The sequence below is a fragment of the Chelonia mydas genome, chromosome 8 (genome assembly GCF_015237465.2).
Source record: "Chelonia mydas isolate rCheMyd1 chromosome 8, rCheMyd1.pri.v2, whole genome shotgun sequence".
Classification (NCBI taxonomy): domain Eukaryota; kingdom Metazoa; phylum Chordata; order Testudines; family Cheloniidae; genus Chelonia; species Chelonia mydas.
In genome coordinates this window covers 62,557,454-62,577,451 of record NC_057854.1, presented here as the reverse complement: position 1 = coordinate 62,577,451, position 19,998 = coordinate 62,557,454, and the positions used below count along the sequence as shown (strand labels likewise).

At 41.1% G+C, this 19,998-nt stretch overlaps 1 protein-coding gene across 1 annotated transcript in view; it reads left to right on the top strand.

The window, feature by feature from the left end:
* Positions 1-19,998, top strand: part of LOC119566992 (complement receptor type 1-like) — a 207,535-nt gene that overhangs the window by 129,665 nt on the left and 57,872 nt on the right. Inside the window, 8 exon segments of the mRNA XM_043520786.1 lie at positions 1,298-1,477; positions 5,978-6,133; positions 8,767-8,943; positions 11,092-11,268; positions 12,596-12,769; positions 14,510-14,692; positions 16,210-16,392; positions 19,662-19,844. Coding sequence (XP_043376721.1) covers positions 1,298-1,477; positions 5,978-6,133; positions 8,767-8,943; positions 11,092-11,268; positions 12,596-12,769; positions 14,510-14,692; positions 16,210-16,392; positions 19,662-19,844 — 1,413 coding nt within the window.

Below are 19,998 nucleotides of genomic sequence, written 5' to 3'. Positions count from 1 at the left end.
GGCAGTGATTAGATCACTTAGCTGGGATGTGGGAGAATGGCAAAGCAGGGACTTGACCTTGGTCTCTCACTTACTATGTAAGTGCCCTACCACTTGGCTCTTCTGGGATGAGCATCTCTCTCTCTCTCTCTCTCTCTCTCTCTCTCTCTCTCATATTTTTTATGAAAATTTTCAAAAGGTCTCAGGTTTTGTCTTAATGTGAAATAGGAAAACGGTTCCCTGTCCAGATCTATTCCTCAGCATATTCTGGGAACTGGTATGTGTAGGGAACACACTTAGTACCTGGAGAATTGGCTCTGGGCTGGAAAGTAATTCAGAGGTTGGGCGCAGACCAGGGGAGTCTGAGAGACCTAAAAGCATCACAGCTGTTCCATAAAGTCTTTAGCCAATATCTAAGATTTCCCAGGCTTGTGCACAAAGCTTTTTACAAAGCCAGATCCACTTCTAAGTGGAAAACTTTGCGTTCCAGTTGGAGAAATCTGTTACCTACACCCAAGTTTTCTCCATCTGCTATGAATATTTTTTTTTCCATAGAGCATGTATAATGTCTTACTGTCTGTCCAGCCCTGCTCCCTGGCCCCTCATAGAGTCTCCAGCCCTGCTTTCCCCACTACTCATCACAGACAATTCTAACTAATTTCAAAACTGAAATTCTGATCACGTATAGTAGGCGAGGGGAATGTACACTAATTGGCCCTGTATGGGTTTTGAAAGTACAGATTATTCTATTTTTTATGTTAGAAGTGGCAGAAATATTATGAGATTTTACTCCTCCAGCCCCCAATGTGTAAAGTGCTCATTTTTGAAGTCTTGATGTTTGAAATCTTTTATTCTACCCTTTGAAAACTAAAGGAAAATCTCCATTAGATTAGTTATAAATTGCGGATAGGAATAGCTACTTCCCATGAAAAGTTAGGAGAGAGAAGTGGGGGTCACCACAACCTGGTGCAGTGTTGTTAATTAAATAGAGCTGTGGGCATGTATGGGTCTTCACAAAGCACAAATAAGGACAAGATCCATTCCCCAAAGAGTTTACAGTCAAATTCAGGTCAACATAATGCACAGCATAGCTGTTCCAGTACAAGATCAGTAGGTTTAGAGACATTGGTGGTCAGAATGACATAGGATGCGACAGTGAAAGAGGTGAATTTTAATGAGGGATCTGAAGCATAGAAGACCTGGTGCACAGAATGGTAGGCTTGACAGAAAGTGGAAAGCCAAAGGATCTCATTCCCCCCCACCCCAGTTTAAATACTTGCTGTCCAACTGCTAACCATACTAAACCTTTTTCCTTTAGAAAAGTGTTCTCCCATTTGGTTATCAAATGGTAGATTCCTAATTCTATGGCAGAAATACTACAAAGAAGGTGATGAAATTTCGTATGTGTGTGATCATGAATATGTCCCCGAAAATCAGCAAGCAAAAGTTACATGCACAAAGAATAACTGGATGCCCACTCCAAGATGTATCTTGAACAATAAGCAGCATTTTTGTTCTTTCAGGCTCCTGGCTAAAATACTGCCAAAACATGATCATGTTCTGCTTAAGAGAAATACAAAAATAGAGTAGTGATTAGTATAGATAGAACCTCCAACCATAGGTGGTGCTGTATCTTTATCTTAGTGCAAAGTTGTTGCTTTTTTGTTTTTGTTTCTAATATGTTGTTATATCTGATCAGGGCATTAGTAAGGAGTTTTAGCTCTGCCTGTTTGTGCTGGAGTTACTACTTGCAGTGTCCCAATAAATCCTTTGATTTCTATAAGCTAGTGTTATAATACCAATTCTAGCAGATGACTTATCATGAGAATGTTTATTCTTGACCTGAGTAACTGTACGATCATGTTGTTGTGACCCTCAGCCTTCCTCATCCAGACCCTCTCTGCTGTTTGGAAGCCCAATCCCTCCCCCAGCCCCCTATCAGTCAGGAACAGTGTGTGTGTATAGGATCCTGGAGGGGGAGGCTAAAACCAAACTAACAAAAATGTGTGTCCCCTTTAAAAAACCAACCCTCCAAACTGATCCCTTCTGGCAGAATTCCTAGTGCTTCCTTATTGTTCTAGGAGGCAGGCTGGCTTATTCTCCCTTTCCCTTAGGTGTCAGCTTGGGGAGGAACCGCTTAACCCATTCTTACGGCCCTTGAGATCTCTGAGCCTTGAGTCAGAGCAACAAAACTTATAGTCAGATATGCAAAGTCTCTAGGGCCCTAGTCAGGCTAGTGACCTAAAGACTAATGGGCCTGCAATCTGTAGCAGCCCGTGTTTACACCCAGGTTGTCTTGGTTGTAAGCACCAGACTGTCCCGTAAAGGGTAGTATACCTCATCACATATCTACCCCGCTCTGACTAGATCCATGGGTGCACTCAATAATTGTGCCTACATCTTCCTCAGTCAGAGAACAGAAATCAGTGTTATGATGTTCCTTTCCTGGACAGTGTTCTACTGCTCAGAACTGACATGGGCATTTCATCATATGGAGCTAGTGCAGAGCTATAGGATCAGTGATCAAGATAAACAGGGTACCGAACAGGTAGTGTACTAGCACCCTCATGGCCCAGTGGATGGGCAAGAATCTTTTTGAGGGCAGAGTACCACATCTCTTTGTCTAGGGACTTCCTATTCATGTATTAGTGACCTTGGAACAGTTGGGAAAGGACCACACCCAGTGCTCACTTTGAGGCATTGGTCTGTAAAATAAACTCCCGTGTGAAGTCGGGGCTGTGCAGAAAGCATTTACTGCAGAGAATTCTCTTCATCTCCTGAGACACCTGGTCTCACTGAGGTGACTCCAATCTGTCTTGAGGCTGACTTTTCGATAAGGTCTATGAGAAGTGCTGCCAGTGAGGCAAAAATTAGCACAAACTGTCCATAATATCTGACTGGGCCCAGGAAGGACATACCTGTTTTTTTGATGCTTGGAACAGGTATGTTGGCCGATAAACATGGCCATATTGCATCAAACTAATGGTCCATCTAGCCCCATATCCTGTCTTCTGACAGTGGACAGTGCCAGATGGTTCAAAGGGAATGAACAGAACAGGGCAATTACCAAATGATCCATCTCCTGTTGTCCTGTGCCAGCTTCTGGCAGTCAGAGGTGTAGGGACAACCAGAGCATGGGGTAACTTGAACTAGGGATGCTGAGGTTGCAGCAGCACCCCCTGTCTTTAAGTGGTTTTCATCATGCACAGGGTTTACAGTTTTGTTCAATGGCTTTTGGCACCCAACTATAAAAATTGTTCCAACCCCAAAGGGGTTGCATCCCTGACCATCTTGGGTAATAGCCATTGATGGACCTACCCTCTAATTCTCTTATAAACCCTGTTTTACTTTCACAATATCCTCCAGCAACGAGTTCCGTGGGTTGACTGTGCATTGTGTGAAGAAGTACTTCCTTATGTTTATTTTAAGCTTACTGCCTATTAATGTAATTGGGTGACCCTTGGTTTTTGTGTTAGGGAAGGGGTAAATAAAACTTACCTATTCACTTTCTCTACCCCATTCGTGATTTTATAGACCTCTATTATATTCCCCCCTCAGTCATTCTTTTCCAAGATGAACAGTTCCAGTCTTTTTAATCTTTCCTCATGTGGAAGCTGTTCCATATCCCTAATCATTTTTGTTGCCCTTCTCTGTACCTTTTCCAATTCTAATATATCTTTTTTGAGATGGGGCAACCAGAACTGCATGCAGTATTCAAGATGTGGGGGTATCATGGGTTTATATAGTGGCATTATGATATTTTCTATCTTATTATCTATCCCTTTCCTAATGGTTCCAATAATTCAGTTAGCTTTTTTGACTGCCACTGCACATTGAGCAGATGTTTTCAGAGAACTATCTATGTTGACTCCAAGACCTCTTTCTTTAGTAGTAACAGCTAATTTAGAACCCATCATTTTCTATGAATAGTTGGGATTATGTTTTCCAATGTGCTTTACTATGCACTTCTCAACTTTGAATTTCATCTGTCATTTTGTTGCTCAGTCACCCAGTTTTGTCAGATCCCTTTGTAACTCTTTGCTGCCAGCTTTGGACTTAACTATCTTGAGTCACTTAGTATCATCTACAAACTTTGCCACCTCACTGTTTACCCCATTTTCCAGATCATTTATGAATAGGTTGAACAGCACAGGTCCTTGAGAGACCCTGCTTTTTTCCTCTTTATATAGTGAAATCTGACCATTTATTTCTACCCTTTATTTCCTATGTTTTAACCAGTTACTGATCCAGGAAAAAGAAAAGGAGTACTTGTGGCACCTTAGAGACTAACCAATTTATTTGAGCATAAGCTTTCGTGAGCTACAGCTCACTTCATCGGATGCAGCTCACGAAAGCTTATGCTCAAATAAACTGGTTAGTCTCTAAGGTGCCACAAGTACTCCTTTTCTTTTTGCCAATACAGACTAACATGGCTGTTACTCTGATCCAGGAAAGGACCTTTCCTTTTATCCCATGGCTGTTTACTTTGCTTGAGAGCCTTTGATGTGGGACCTTGTCAAAAGGCTTTCTGAAAGTTCAAGTACACTATATTCACTGAATCACCCTGTCCACATGCTTGTTGATACCCTCAAAGAAATCTAATACATTGGTGAGGAATTATTTCCCTTTACAAAATCTGTGTTCAGTCTTCCCCTACATATGTTCATCTATGTGTCTGACAATTCAGTTCTTGACTATGGTTTCAACCAATTTGTCTGGTCCTGAAGTTAGGCTTACCAGCCTGTAATTAACAGGATTCCCTCTAGAGCCTTTTTAAAAAAAAAACCAAAAAACAGTGTTTCATTAGCTATCTTCCAGTCATCTGGTATAGAGGCTGATTTAAGTGATAGGTTACATACCACAGTTAGTAGTTCTGCAATTTAATGTTCCTTAATTTATGCTCCTTTCTATTTTCCTCAATAGGATTTGACTTTCAGTTTTAAAGTATGACTTTTTGCCTCCAGTTGCCTCTTTTTACTCTGTTTAGCCTTAGTGACATTTTTTTTTTAATCTTCTTACTGCTTTTTTTTTTAATTTGGGTGTATACCTTTAGCATGAGCCTTTATTATGGTGTTTTAAAGGAGTTTCCATGCGGTTTGCAGGCTTTTCACCCTTTTCACTGTTACTTTTAATTTCTGCCTAACTAGCTTCCTCATTTTTGTGTAGTTCCCCTTTTTGAAGTTAAATGCTAGTATGGTGGGTGTCTTTGGTATTTCCCCCCCTACAAGAATGTTAAATTTAATTACATTATTGTCGCTATTACCGAGTGCTAAGGTAAATTCACCACTTGGACCAGATCCTGTGCCCCACCTTGGACTCAGCCAAGAATTGCCTCTCCCCTTGTGGGTTCCAAGGAGCCTTCATTAATGGTATCCACTTTATCAACTAGCTGTTCTATTTAATCTTTTGCCTTCCCATTTTGCAGTTTCTTGGGTTCACCATCAGATTGACATCTCGCAGTAACTGTAGGACTATGGCCAAGTCCCAGAGATGGGTGGACCAGTCCTAACTGTAGATTATGACATTGTCTAAATATGGTGCCACATGGCAATGGTGAAGGCATAACCCCTGCTGCATAGCAAATGGCTAGTGTCTGGCAGTCAGGACAGGAGGCAGATATTTGCTACCTATTTGTACAGTCTGGCCAAGAAACAAATCAAAACCCCTGGACAGTTGGTCCTCGTGTTAGGCCACCTCAGTGTCAAAGATGTTACCCAGCACACTGTAATCTAGAGTGAAAGATTATGACCAGGAGAGGGGCCCAGCAGAACAAAGGGGTTTGTGTTGTTAGGAGGTCTACTCTCTAAGGTCTGCCCCCATGGTCACCTTCAGGTTCTGTGGAGTCACTTCTGGGACAGACCCAGACTTGCCAAACCTTTCCAGCCCTCCACCATTGGTTCCGTGGCTTTCAGGTCTTCTGAGGAATTTCAAAGGTCTGACTGGGCAACAGGGCTAGATCCCAGGTATCTGCTGAGTGCATTCCTCCTTGCCACTTCAGGGTTTCAGGGAAAGATGGGACGGAGTCTCCTCCCAAAAGAGCCAGAAGATGTTTTCAGTCCCGTCCCAGGATCACTGACCAGGATAGATGATCAGTCACTTCTATCTGGAGCTGGTCCATCTGGTTCACCACACGCAGGATCATTAAGGCTGTCAGGTATGTTTGCACATCACCGTGGCTACATGACACCTGGATGGGATGTCCCTGATTTAAGGCCTACAATGAAACTAGGTAGTGTTGGAGCTGGTCTGCCCACAGTCTGAATCTATCAAATGCTCCACGGTGTTTGGCCCTATTTTTGTTTGTGTTACATAAGGTACTGTGATGGCCTATGGATTCGTTGTTCACTTCCCTAGACTAATCAAAGTAGCATCCCAGATAGTCACACTTCATAAGGGATCATTCATGCCAAATGTATCCCAGGTCCTCACAGTGATAACACACCACCCAACCTCCCTAGACAAAAAGTGGTATGCTTCAGACAACTTGAGATTTGTGAGGGCTGATCCTTTCTGTCTGTGCTGCTGTTGTGGGTGGGCCTCAGTCCAGAATTTCAGTGGCTCTGAGCTGACCCTCTGTGTGGGCATTTGTGCCATTTCCTGCTGCTGCTGTTCCTGTCCACGCCTGCCCATTTGTGGGTGATTTGGCCTTCTGGAACCTCTCAGTCATTTCCATGGCCACTGCTAAACATGTCAGACAGAAATGCTGGATCCAGGCTTGTACTGCAGCTGGATCATCTACAGATATTGTTCCAGAACAATACCGTCCATTAGTTCCCCCATAGTCTCGGTCTCTGGAATCAGCCACTAGGCAACCATATCCTGGAGTCATTGGGCCACACCACATGGGTGCACTCTGGCAGAAAATGGTTCATCCCCCAAACTCTGATGATATATTTCCAAGTAGATGCCAAACCAGTCCCTTATGCTCATCTTTAGTGTGGTATATGACTATGCCCTATCCTCACTCAGCCACTTGTGTTACTCACAGGCCATTTGTGTCTTGCTGGTGAGGTAGAAGCAAGTCACACTATCCAGTACTCCTTTCCCAGACCTTCTCCAAAGTGATCAAATAGGTCTCTGGGTCATCACCACTCAGCTTGGTCAGGGTGAGGCTCGGAAGATTTACTATGGCTGGTATCTTCTCCCTGCAGTTTGCTGGGTGAGCAGTCTGGCCATGTCTGTCTGAAGCTGGTGGTTCTGCTCCTGCTCTGCACATAGCACCTCTTGTTGTGGGGTGACTATTTGCATCTCTTCTTGAGGCTGTTGGGACACCAGCTGTGATTCTTGATATGGGCAATTCCTCTCATGCTCCACCAGCTGTGTGTCCTGTGGGTATGGCTGGGCTGCATGCTGCGCCTCCAGAAACCACCAGCTCCAATCTCCCACTGTCTGTTATGTTGAAGGAATAATCAGAGTATTCCATCCATGACCCTTCTTGAGGGTAGGGGGCTCACATGGAACCCTGCTGACTACACCATTTGTACAGGGTCCATCAAGCGGGAGGCCAAAACCTAACTAACAAAAAAAAAAGTGTCCTCTTTAAGAAGGCCTCCAAACTGACCCTGGCTATCAGACTTCCTACTGCTTCTTGGTGTTCTAGGAGGCAGGCTGGCTTTCTCCTATTCCTTAGGTGTCATGTCATGTCATGTCAGGGGAGGAATCACTTCATCTAGTTCATAAGGCCCTTGAGACTTCAGAGCAACCAAATGTATAGTCCGATAAACAAAGTCTCTAGGGCTCTGGTCAGGGTAGTGACCTGCCACCTACAGTAGCCAGCATGGTTTCAGGTCCCCTTTCCATTGTTTAGCTTCCTTTCCCTAATTATATAGCCCAGCTCCAGGGGCAGGGCAGGGTGCTTCTGGATTGAACCCAGGCTATCTTGGCTGTAAGCTCCAGACTGTCCTCCAGATGCCCTGCCACAGTGTAGTATATACATGTTAGGATGGTGCAGCATGTTCCTCTGACTATGCCTGACTAACACTTCTGGGTGTTTCAAAGTGGGTTAAAGCTATGGCCCTACCTTCTCTTTCTGCCTCCCCTTCTTCTGTGGGGCAATTTGCACAATTTGTCCAGTGCCCCTGGGGCCTGGAAATCAATAAAGATATCCCATATACAATTTCAAATACAGGTTGTAATTCTAGTCAGCAATACCATAAGAAAATTGAGCCATACAAACTCATCGTCCATTCTGCTTCAAAGCCTTCTTTCCTCCATATCTCTATTTTTGTCAATTGCCTGGGAAAACAGATGAGCTGTGTAGTGTATCCTGAAGGTCAGAAAATTCAGGCAGAGAGTTAATTCCAAAGCTGAGTAAGTGCCTTTAAGGGATAATACCCTGCTAACAGCACTGTTCCTTTGAATTGCATTGAATTAAATTGAATTAAATGTACAAGCCCCTTCTTGTCAAGTACATTAACAATACAAAGTTTCTTTACGGAATTACTTGTCCACAAACAAACAAAAGAATTGCCAAAAAATAAGAGCTATTAGTGTCAAAATCAAAATGTTCATTTCCTTCCAGCCAACTTAAGACACTATCAGAAATTATGAGAGCTGGGAAGCAATAAGGTGCGATGACCTTTATCCTTCCCTACTGACATCCCACCTGGTCTCCATAAAGTCAGAACAATGTGAAGGAATGAAGTGAATTGTTCAAGGAGTTTTTAAATGGCATTACTCCATTTAATTTCACGTGCATCTCTCCTCATGGTCACCTTACATTTATAAAACACGTGTTAATTAACAGTATTTTTTTCTTGAAGTAATGTCATTTTCTCCCTGCTTTAGAAATATGTGGAAGGACAGAGGTACCTCATGGTTATTTCTATGAAACAAAGAACAGGTTTGATTTAAATGAAAAAGCAACACTTAGGTGTCAGATTGGTTACACGACTCCAGAAGGAAATGAGACAGGGGAGATACAATGTCTTGAAGAAGGATGGAGTCCTTTTCCAGAATGCATCAGTGAGTAGTTTAATGATTGAATCTCTCTAATTTTTGTCACATGGCTCCTTACTGGATTTTCCCTTAATTGTAACTGTTTTTCCTTATTTTAACTAATCTATTGTTTGGGGAGGTGTTACCGTCATAAACAAAATAACTTACTGCCATTGTCTGATCTGTATTTAAATCATAAGGAGATGTATTTTATGTAAAACACCAGAGTAGAAAGGTTTCAAAACTTTCTTCTGATTGTTATCACCTTAGGTATCTTAAATGTCCCTTTTCTCCAGGCCGGGGAAGTATGGTTTTAATGGTGGAGAACTAAATCTCCCACTTTCATGAAATAATGACTTACAGTATTAGCCCAGCCCAAGTGAAGTTTAGGGCATTCCTTTTATTCCAGGATACCTTATCTCCTGGTTATTCCGTCTATTACTATCACCTTTGTGACTGAAAGAACTCACTTATAATTAGTTTTCAAGATGAGGCCCATTCTGTTTCACAGAGCAAGGGTACAATTATAACATAATCAGCATAGCTACCATGACTATGAGAATCCCCTCTACGGTGGCTGCCTGTGGAAATACATGAACTTGAAGCTGCTGACAGTTCTGGCTCTACAAAGTGGTGTCCCTTGTGATAGCACCTGCCGGAGCTTTAGCAAACTGGGAAGCTTCAAAACAAATCAGGATACAAACTTCGTGCAATGAAGGAATAGACCGTTTTTCGGATGAGTGCCTCATTTTCCCATATTTCCAGCCAAGAATAATCCCCCCATTTCTGCAGGAGCTTTCTGCACCATATGACTCATATGGAATTCAGTGGGGAAATGTTTCTGGCTTTTGTGGTGTTCATGTAGGTCATGATGTTGGAAATACAGACAGTGAGCATGACCGTGCATGACCGTAATTTGGTTAGTAAACAAGGACTAGACCTTCAAATGGGATAAAACGGGTCAATATAAGGGCCAATGTTGTTAAATGCAGTTAGAACATCGTATGTAAGGCTGTACGTGTATTTCCATCCCTAACCCTTTTATACATACAAAGCCAAATTTGCTTCTTGCTCCATCCACTTGGCATTGCTCTGGCTGCACAAAACAGCCAGAAATCAATTTAACTAGCTAGTGAGAGTTCCCCCCAGCCATGGAGGAGTTGGCTAGGGAAAAGGGACATTACTGGGGTGTCCTTGCACTGCAGGGGTCACTGGCTGCTGGAGTGAGCCCTTGGGGCCATAGGTAGCCAGCACAAGGTAGCTTGAAGAGGGTGGATCAGTCTGAGGATCTGGAAGGCAGAAGATTGGCTTAAAATCACCTTTGCTCCCTCCCCTACTCTGGTTCCCTGTTGTGCCTAACTGGTAAGATCAGAAAATCTGTGCCCTGGCTTCCCCATCCTGGAGAGTTTAGCTCTTAGTGTAACTCTTGCAGCCTGAAGCCTAGGGGGTGGGTAGGCTTAAGAGCCTGAGCTCCAGCACAAGCCCCAATGTCCACACTGGTATTTTTAGTACTCTAGCTCAAGCCCCGCTAGTGTGAGTCTGTCGACCTGGGCTGGGAGGCTCACTCCGAGCTGCAATGCAGACATCCCCATAGATGGCTGAGGGAAGCATGACTACAACGGGAACAGCCACAGTAACAATATCCAGTACAGCAACTGAAGGAAGGGAATTATTCAGTGTCAGAAGGTAAGAAAAAAAAACCCAGTGGCCTCACTATAAGTAAGGAAAAGTTAGGATAGATGTTAGGAAGATATTCTTTATAGTAAGAGCATTAGAGTTGACTCTCAAGGGGAAAACCTGAGTCACTATCACAATAGATTGTCAAGAACAAACAGGTCTGAGAAGACATTTGTGGGACTAGCATAGAGGGAAGCCTACAAAATCAGGTCTCAAATTAAATGCTCAAAATGATCTCTTCTGTACCTGACTTTTGAGTCTAAGAATCCTCTTCTTTTACTTCCACATATTTCTAAAGACAAATGCAACAGATGTAATGTGCAACACTTTGTGTAGAATACTCTGTTTTGGTGTGGCATTGAAACATTTTACATTTTTAAGTTTTTAAAAATATGCAATTAATAAGGTTGACATACACAAAGTACATATAATGAGGATACTTTAGGCTGTCAGAGTATCTAGTTAATAAAAATAACTAATCTTTCTCTAATTCTGTAGAGACAGGTAGAATGCCTGCTTTTGAGCATATTCATTTCAACACCAGCAAAATGGTGTTTTTGCCTGAAGACATACTGGAATATGAATGTGCAGATGGATACCAAACATTAAATAAAATCTCAAGGGGTCACACAATATGTAGCATAAATGGATGGACTCCAGAGCCCCAATGTTTTGGTAAGCTATTTTTTTTTGTACTAATGAAACGTCTACACTGCAGAATGTGTTTCTTTGAATGGGTTTTGTAGCGGTTTCATTTAATAATTTAAATAAATATGATTTAGGTGCAGGTTACATTGTGAATAATGATTGGGTGGAAAAAATTGATGGCTCCCAGGGTAGTCAAGAATCATTAATCCCATTTAGTCAGCAATCCCAAGGAAACAGTGTTCTTCATAGATTAAGATTAAAATATCAACCTCATTTCCCATTTCCTGGCTTTCTTTGAAAATTTGGAATAAACTATGTGGGTGACATTATTGATGGTGCACAGTGTGACATCTGTTTGTTGTATCCCTCCAACTTCATTTCATAGACTGTTTTTACAGATGATATAGGTAGTGTGGGAAGTGGTAGAGATGTACCAAGACCACAGCAAGAGAAAATTCTCTTTGGGCTATTGGAAGCATCAAGTACTGTGTCTCTTGAACCCTAATAGTTGTGGTCAGTCCCCATCTGGAATCATAAGGTGTTCCTGAGCAGGCTTCAGGAAGCCCAGTCCCTTTTATGGAGCTGAAGTATCTGTACAGAAACACCAGGGCCTGGAGTGGGGGCCGAGGGTGTATGGCTGTTTTAGACTGGGGGACGTGTTATGGTTTTACTTGCCATAGTCAGTGGATTTTTCGAGAATTAGTAACTTGTATGTTAGCTAGTTAGAGTGCTTGAATCAACTCAAGCAAACAGAATTTTTACTAAATTAAGAAATACTTATTTTAATATCTGCATTAAGATTTTATTGTAACAGGGAAATCTAAAGGCCTGATGGAAAATACTGCAGTTTGAAAGGTTAACTTCATCAGCTTATTATTTACAGTTCACCAAATATAATTTTGCTGAGTGAAGCCCCAGGTCAGTGAAAATGGTCTGTTTTTAAAGTTTCCTGCAAAATTATTTATAATTGAAGATAGAACGTGGGGGAAAGATGATGAAAATTCAAACCCTCATTTATTAAGGTTCATCATTTGCCTTCTGACAAATATCATATTATGCCCTGCAGCTTGTTTTTATTCATTTTGTTTTGCCTCCTTGTCTTCTTTTCTTCCCCACCTGAGATGGGAATCTTATACTTTTAGAGAGATTCCCAGTCTATCCTCACCAGGACTTTTCTTCTTGCTGATAATCAAAGCCTTGGTCCTCACAATGGGAGCCTTTCCATTGATTTCAACAGGCTCGTAATCAGACCCTAAATTATTTTATTCCTATAAGCGAAATTATTGAATCCTTTTCCATAGGTGTAGTTGTCACATTGTGATATTTTCTTTCCTTCCCTCACTGCCATCTTTAGCAATAGAATGTGAAATGGTGATGCTGGCCCATGGAGAGGCTTTTCCCAAGAAGGACAAATATCTTAATGGAGACGTGATGACATTTTCCTGTGCAAAACGTTACACCAGAGTAGGACTGGACTCTGCTCAGTGTTATTATTTTGGATGGTCCCCAGCACCTCCGACATGTCAAGGTAAATATTTACTCTCAGGTTATTGAAAAGGGAGAATAGTAATTCATCTGACTCTTGAATACTCTTAATCTTGGGGTGGGCTTCTTCTGTATTGTAACCTCTCCTCCAAGTCAAATCATTCATCTGTCCCCCTGCTAATGCAGGGACTGTTGCCTTCAGCACATTTTCATTGTCTAGTTCTAAATGCCCTGACTAACTGAGTTTTCACCATTTACAGTGGGAAACTATTCCTGAACCTCATATCTCACAGTTAGGATGTTTCTTCCCTTTCTTAATTTCATCCTATTATTCTTAGCTTTGCATAGTGGAGAGGCCTGTTGTCTGAAAATGGACAGGTAAAATTTACACATATAAAAGTCTACTCAGACTTTTCATAGCAATGGTTAAAAATTACAATATATCTGATCCAGAAAAGGATAGGCTGTGCCTACCTAGTCCCTCTGTGTTGTAGGCGAGGGGCATAAGATAACCTTAGTGCATACCCCTATTTCCTTTCTAAATTATCCAGATCATGCCTCATTGTTTAAAGTAGGGTACTGTCAGGGTATACCCCCCCAAATCTGAACTCTAGGGTACAGATGTGGGGACCCGCATGAAAGACCCCCTAAACTTATCTTCTACCAGCTTAGGTTAAAACTCTTCCAAGGCACAGTCTTCTGCCTTGGACAGATGTTGCTGCCATCACCAAGTGATTTTCACAAATATTCAGGGAAGGGTCACTTGGAAACCCTTTCCCCCCCAAAATATCCCCCCAAGCCTCTTCACCTCCTTTCTTGGGGAGGCTGGAGAATAAAATACCAATCAGACATGAGCACGGACCAACCCCTTGTCTAAGGACTTTGGAATCAAAGGATTATTTTAAAAAAAGTAAATTTTATTAAAAAAGAAAGAAACATCTGAAAACTCAGGCTTTAGGGATTAAACACCAAAAATAACTTTCTTGGAGTTCAGTTTAAAGGTTACAAGCAAAACAAAAGCACCTGGGGTTAGCACAGAGGAATCCACAAACCAAAACAATCAAAGGTTCCTAATCGCATCTACTTTTCCTGTGCTACTTACATATCTGGGGTTGGTTCCAAATGAGGCATTTCTAGGTATGATGCTGATGATTTTCCATACCTGGCTTAAAGTTTACAGCATGTTGCTGCCTTCCCCTCTCTCCAGCCTGAAAGACAAAGAACCCCCACTCATTTTTCCAATTTGAAAGGGTACAGCCTCCCTATTGATTCCCCTGATCAGGTGCCAACTCAGGTTAAGCTTCTCTTAACCCTTTACAGTTCAGGCAGTTAGGGTTCAGCTGCTCAGGAGGATCCTATAGCTACTGACTGGCTGGGTGTCCATTAAAGGGAGTTACCCCCCACCTCATTTATCACAGGTACTAACAATGCAAGCTAATTATTTATAGTACGGGGAGGTGTTATGTAAACATCTATCACATATCTATACTGGTGTTTTTCTACCCAGTCCAAAAACCATCTCACTCCTTGCTCTTCTATCCTGGAGTAGAACCTACTAATTGTGTGGAGTGAGACTAGGATGAGCCCTGCAAAATCGTTTCCACTTGTGACCTAAATCAGCATTTGAATCCAAATCTCCAGAGATGTGTGGTCACTCACTAAGACATTTGTGTCACATTTCTCCACTTGCAGGAGTGAATTTGTTTTCATCCATGTTGATTATAGAGTATTTCTAGTTGTGCCTAATATTATACTAAATATTCAGATATTCTTTTTGTTCTAGTGGAAATCAAAGATTGTGGGCCACCACCCAGCATTACCAATGGGAATATTATCAGTGAACTTCATGAGAAATATCAGCATGGTGACTCAGTGGAATATGACTGCAACCTCAGATTTAAAATGATCGGATCAAAGAATATAGAATGTGTTGATGGAGAATGGTCATCTTCACCCGTTTGCATTGGTAAACTATAGATTTTTCACTCTTAAGATTAGAAAACTATACACAATGAGGTGTAACATGCTGGCTGGTGTGCAAAGTTTCGGTACCATAGCCCTCTGTGGGATGGAATCAGACCTGTGAAAGTTTGTGACAGCTGCATTCTTTAGTGAGGTAGCACTGGAAAGACTCCAGCCTTAATTGAAGTCGATTAAGCAGTTTCTCTTAGGGATTACTTGGGCGGCAATTGTTGGGCTAATGAGGCAATTTATTCAGTAAATGGGAAGATATATCTGGGAGGAACTAGGAAGTGAAGGGAGAGGAGAGAAAGCTGTGTGGAACGCTTTTCCAGTTGTATACTGAAAACTAAAAGCACATGTGGTGAGAGAGAAACAGGCTGTGTGTTTGTAGCTAGGTAGCAGTATTCACACAGTAAGTGAAGGGATACCCTGTGACAAAGTATGTTTATTACCTCGCTGCCTAATATGCTACCCAGGGACCAACTGTAATTTGCAGGATCTGGAACGAAGGTTGATTAGGAAAATTGTAAGCTCTTTGGTTCTGTGTTTGTACCATGCTAGCAAAATGGGGTCCTGGTCCATAACTGGGGCTCCTTGGTACTGCAATAATATTATTTATGAGTGCTATATGGCTAGTTTACTACTCGTACCTTGAGGGAGGCATTTGGTATGCATATTAATTCTTATAATTTTAAGAATTAAAAATAAATGCACAAAACTATAGTATTTTCTTGCTCTTGCAGTTTATTTGGAAATCAGATAGTTTTTTGTTTGGATTCAGCAGCAGTGAAGACCTGCAGCTCCAGGAAATAATTACAGATCTTTTCATAAAATAAAGAGATACTATGAATGTTACCTATTTATAGAGAATCTTAGGCGCACGGACAAAAACGGTTGAAAGGCAAAGAGGTGTGGAAAAGGATATTTGTGCAGATCAGTAATGGAATGCTTCCTGGGGGAGTGTGTTGTAAGGAGCAATTTAATAGAGGGAGGGAAGGTTGGGTAGCGCATAATAAGCGATAAGGAATCCTAGGTGTAGGGGGGGACATGAAATTAAGTATAAACTAAAAGTGAAATGAGAGGAAAAAAAAGCAGCTAGCCAGGAGATTTTGTGATGAATGTAGGTAGGTGCGGGTAGGCAATATGGGGCAAAAAGACAGGTAGTAATGAGATTGTGCTGAGCCTTGGAAGTGAGAGTAAGGAACCTGAATTTGTTGCAGTCAAAGAGAGCCAGCAAAGGAAAGCATCCAGAGAGCAGTGATGTGGTCACAGCAGGAAGGGAGGGAAATTATTTTAGCGCTGGTTTTGCTGCAGATTGGAAGATGAGAAGCTGAGCTTGAGGGAAGCCAGGAAATATGACTGCAACCTGAGATTTAAAATGATTGGATCAAAGAATATAGAATAGGAACAAGATCAGGGCCTAAAATAGTGATTTTAATATTTGCATTAAATTTCTTTTATGATATATCTGTAAATGTGACAAAACTATAATATGGATCATTTATGTTCTTTACCCTACAGAAGAGGAAAAACTGTGTGTACCACCCCCCAGTATTGTCAGAGGGAGTGCTATCAATGTAAACCAGAACCAATATTTTCATGGTGATTCAGTGGAGTATGGCTGTGAAGGAAACCTTGAAATTGTTGGGACAAATATCATAAAATGTCTTAGTGGAGAATGGACATCTTTACCTTCATGTGCTGGTAAACTGTTGTTAGATAACACTTTAAACATCAATGTAACTTCATTTTATTTAAAGATGTATAGAGTTTAATAGTATTTTCATAAATATAGATGAATAATGTGGATATTGTATCCACAAACAATTATATTAATATAACATCAAGGTTGCAAAGTCAAGCACTCAAAAGTTAGGAAATACACAACTGAAGGTTGTCCATGTATCTTTAATTCTGCCTTCCTGGACATGTGTTATGTTATAGTCTTTAATCAGATGAACAATATACTATATTTTCCACAAAACCCCAGCCTCATTCAGTGAATGAGAAGTTATTCAACATTCCTTTTAATCCTCTACATTCATTATGTGGCCACGGCCTTATTTACTGCACACCATTCAAACCCTGCACTGAATAGAAAACTACTAATTTCCTGCTGGATGTTTCTGTGTTTCTCATCACAGTATTTGAGCACTCCACAAACATTAATACATGTGTTCTCGCAACAATCCTGTGAGATAATGGGGAATTATTTCCATTTCACAGGTAGGAAACTGAAATACAGACATTAGGGCTAAAATTGTCAAAAGCGTCCACTAATACCAAATGAGACACCTAGGCTCTAACTTTCCACACAATTCTAGCCGTTTTATAGCACACTGTATGTTAAAAGCACAGCTCCCATTGACTTCAGTTACAGGCATGAGTGCTCAGCAGTTCTACAAATCTGGCCCTAGATGTCTTGTGGTCAACTGTGAACATTTAATTGGCTTGGCTAGCACCATATAATAATTCTTTTACAGAGTCAGGGATACAGTCCAATTCTCTTGGTCAGCATTCAACTTCTTGAACAATGAGACAATCCCTCCTCTTCAGGAAATTTCCTACCTCATTCTTTACCAGCCTTCTAGTGTGAAGAGTTGAAACAAGGTTCCTAAGACCACAGTCTCTTTTACTATACAACCCTAATTCATCCTCCGACCAGGTCCGTCCTTTGGACTGAAGTGGGATGAAAAAAGTATGTGATCATGTAATCAAAGATTGTAATTTAATGCATAATCACAAGGGAGCCAAATTAAGATTGAATAGGTAACCTTCATCCTCCAGCTCCTGCCCCATCCCCTTCTGTTCCTATCCAACACCATCTGTTCCTATACCTTGCCAAAACACTTCCTCTCCCTCTACTCCCATCCTCCCAGATGTTGTCCCCCCTTCCACCACTGTCTCCCACCCCCAAGTGCATTTCCTCACACTCTGACTCTGCAAACCCCTCTCCCTGTACCCCACCAACCCTCCGTTTCTCACCCCCTGCATACTAAATCAGGCTGCTTCCTTATTCTCCTCACTACTTGAGCACTGTAAGTTAACATTAAGAGCGCAAGGGAAGACAATCTTCCTGCTCTCAGTTCTGGATCCCAACAGGACTACAGCAAACTGGAGCAGTAATTGTATGGAAAGTCCTGCTCCGCTCCTATCGCTGCTGAATGCAGTGTGTTCACTCACTTTGTGGAGATGGCACGTGCACAGTCTGGTCACTCATAGGAGCTCTAAGGACATGGAGCATGTTCAGTGCTGACAGAATCTTCAGAAATTTCAGTTGTCTTTTGAGCTCGTGTGAGCTGAAATTATTCAAAGGTTCATACATTGGCCATATTTAGGCAGTATTTCCCAGGAACAGCAAAAGGCACATCTCTGATGCCAGGATGTCCCCTCTTGCCAAATTTGAAATCCATGCCTCAAAGTATGGAGGAGCTAAAGCTTCTAAAAACATTCTTACAACCAACTCATTAACATGGGCAAAAGAATGTGTTTTTCATTTACTTCATTCTTAGAAAAGGCAGAACCATTTTTACTAACACTTTTCATACTAATAACTTCATAATGACATCATCATATCAATCAGAATTCATAAGTTGTACAGAATCATCGCGCGTAGCATAACAAATTTCAGCCTGAACAGTTTAAGTTTAACAAAGTTCTAGTGTGAAGAGTTGGACAATCTTAATTTAGGCAGCTCTACCTGCACCGTTTCTAATTATTTGGAGAACCGTTCTCCACCTGGCATAGCTCCCGTATTGGTTTCATGCTGGATTTTCTCTACTATGGCTCCTAGTTTGCAAAGACTTAGGCATTAGTTTAACTTGACGTACCTTGAATAGTCCTACTGAACTCAAAGGGGTACTCAGTGTGTAAATGTAGCACATAAGTAAGTCTTCACAGCCCTGGGGTCTAAATTTGTTCTGGAGTTTCAAAACAGTTTGACCCCTTGTTTCAATGTATCTTTCCAATAACAGGCAACTTTGTAGCATCCCTGGGACTTTTAGGATGTAAGGGGCTATACAGTGGGTTTGTTTATTTATTTGTTTGCTTTATGGAATTTTCCAATAACCTCAAAAACATTTCCAGGATGTGAGAGATTAATCCCACCCTCTGACCTCCTGTATGTCTGAAGCCGGTCTTTTCATACTGGAACTACTTTTGTGGCCTTTTCTTCTAATTCTTTCTTTCAGTTTCACAGGCTACTATAAGATAGTATATGGACTATGAAAATCAGGTAATTGCACTAAAATAAGATTTGCATATTTACAAAACCAAGAAAGTAAGTAAGTCACTAAGGAGCTTTGGAAAATTGTATCCTGTATTCAACCCAGTGGTCAGTTTGCTTAGCTTGCACAATTATCTGACAGGTTTCAGAGTGGTAGCCATGTTAGTCTGTATCAGCAAAAAGAACGAGGAGTACTTGTGGCACCTTAGAGACTAAAAAATCTATTTGAGCATAAGCTTTCGTGGGCTAAAACCCACTTCATCAGAGAAGCCTTCATTATAACTCCCAGAAACTCCTAATTAAAGGCACAAGGCCCGGTTCAGCACATCAACTTTAAGACACGTACTCCTTTCTTGGATACTGATTGTTTGAAATAATCTGCTGATGGTGGTACATTTCTCTACACAGTGATAGGGTTTGAAAAATAGCAGAAGAAAAAATCAAATTAAAATTTGGTTGTTCTTTCACACATTTAAAGGGACACTGTTAACTTAAAAAAATCACCTTCTGTTCGAAAATATCTCATCTGCTATTGTTAAAAGCACACAAACTATAAACACTGGAGAAAACATGCTTTTCCTTTGATCTCCTTCTGCTAATAATCTTGGACATTACTTGTAACAATAGTAGGTACAAAATTTTCATGTAGACACATCTTCAAGTTGATGGAATCTCTTTAAATGCATATTTACTTGACAGGTTCTTTGATCTATAACATATTTTAATTTTTGTGTTGGGTTTTATTTAGATCCATCTGTCAAATGTGCACTTCCAAGGAATCTTGAGAATATCGGATTTTTATCGGTTTACAATTTTCAAAAGAGATTCTATCACAAAGATGTTGTAAAATACAGATGTAATTCAGATGTCAAGAAACTTAAACAAACAGTCTGTGAATATGGGAAATGGTCACCCAAGCCAGAATGCATTGGTAAGTATTTGCATTTATATAAAACTGTTGCTTTGTAATCCAGCTAAAGAATGCTAATTTTATTAAAGCTACTATTAATCTAAATGAAGTTCACTAGTTTGAAAAATAGGACTGATTTAATAATTAAACCATAAATCTGTTTATATGCTAATAG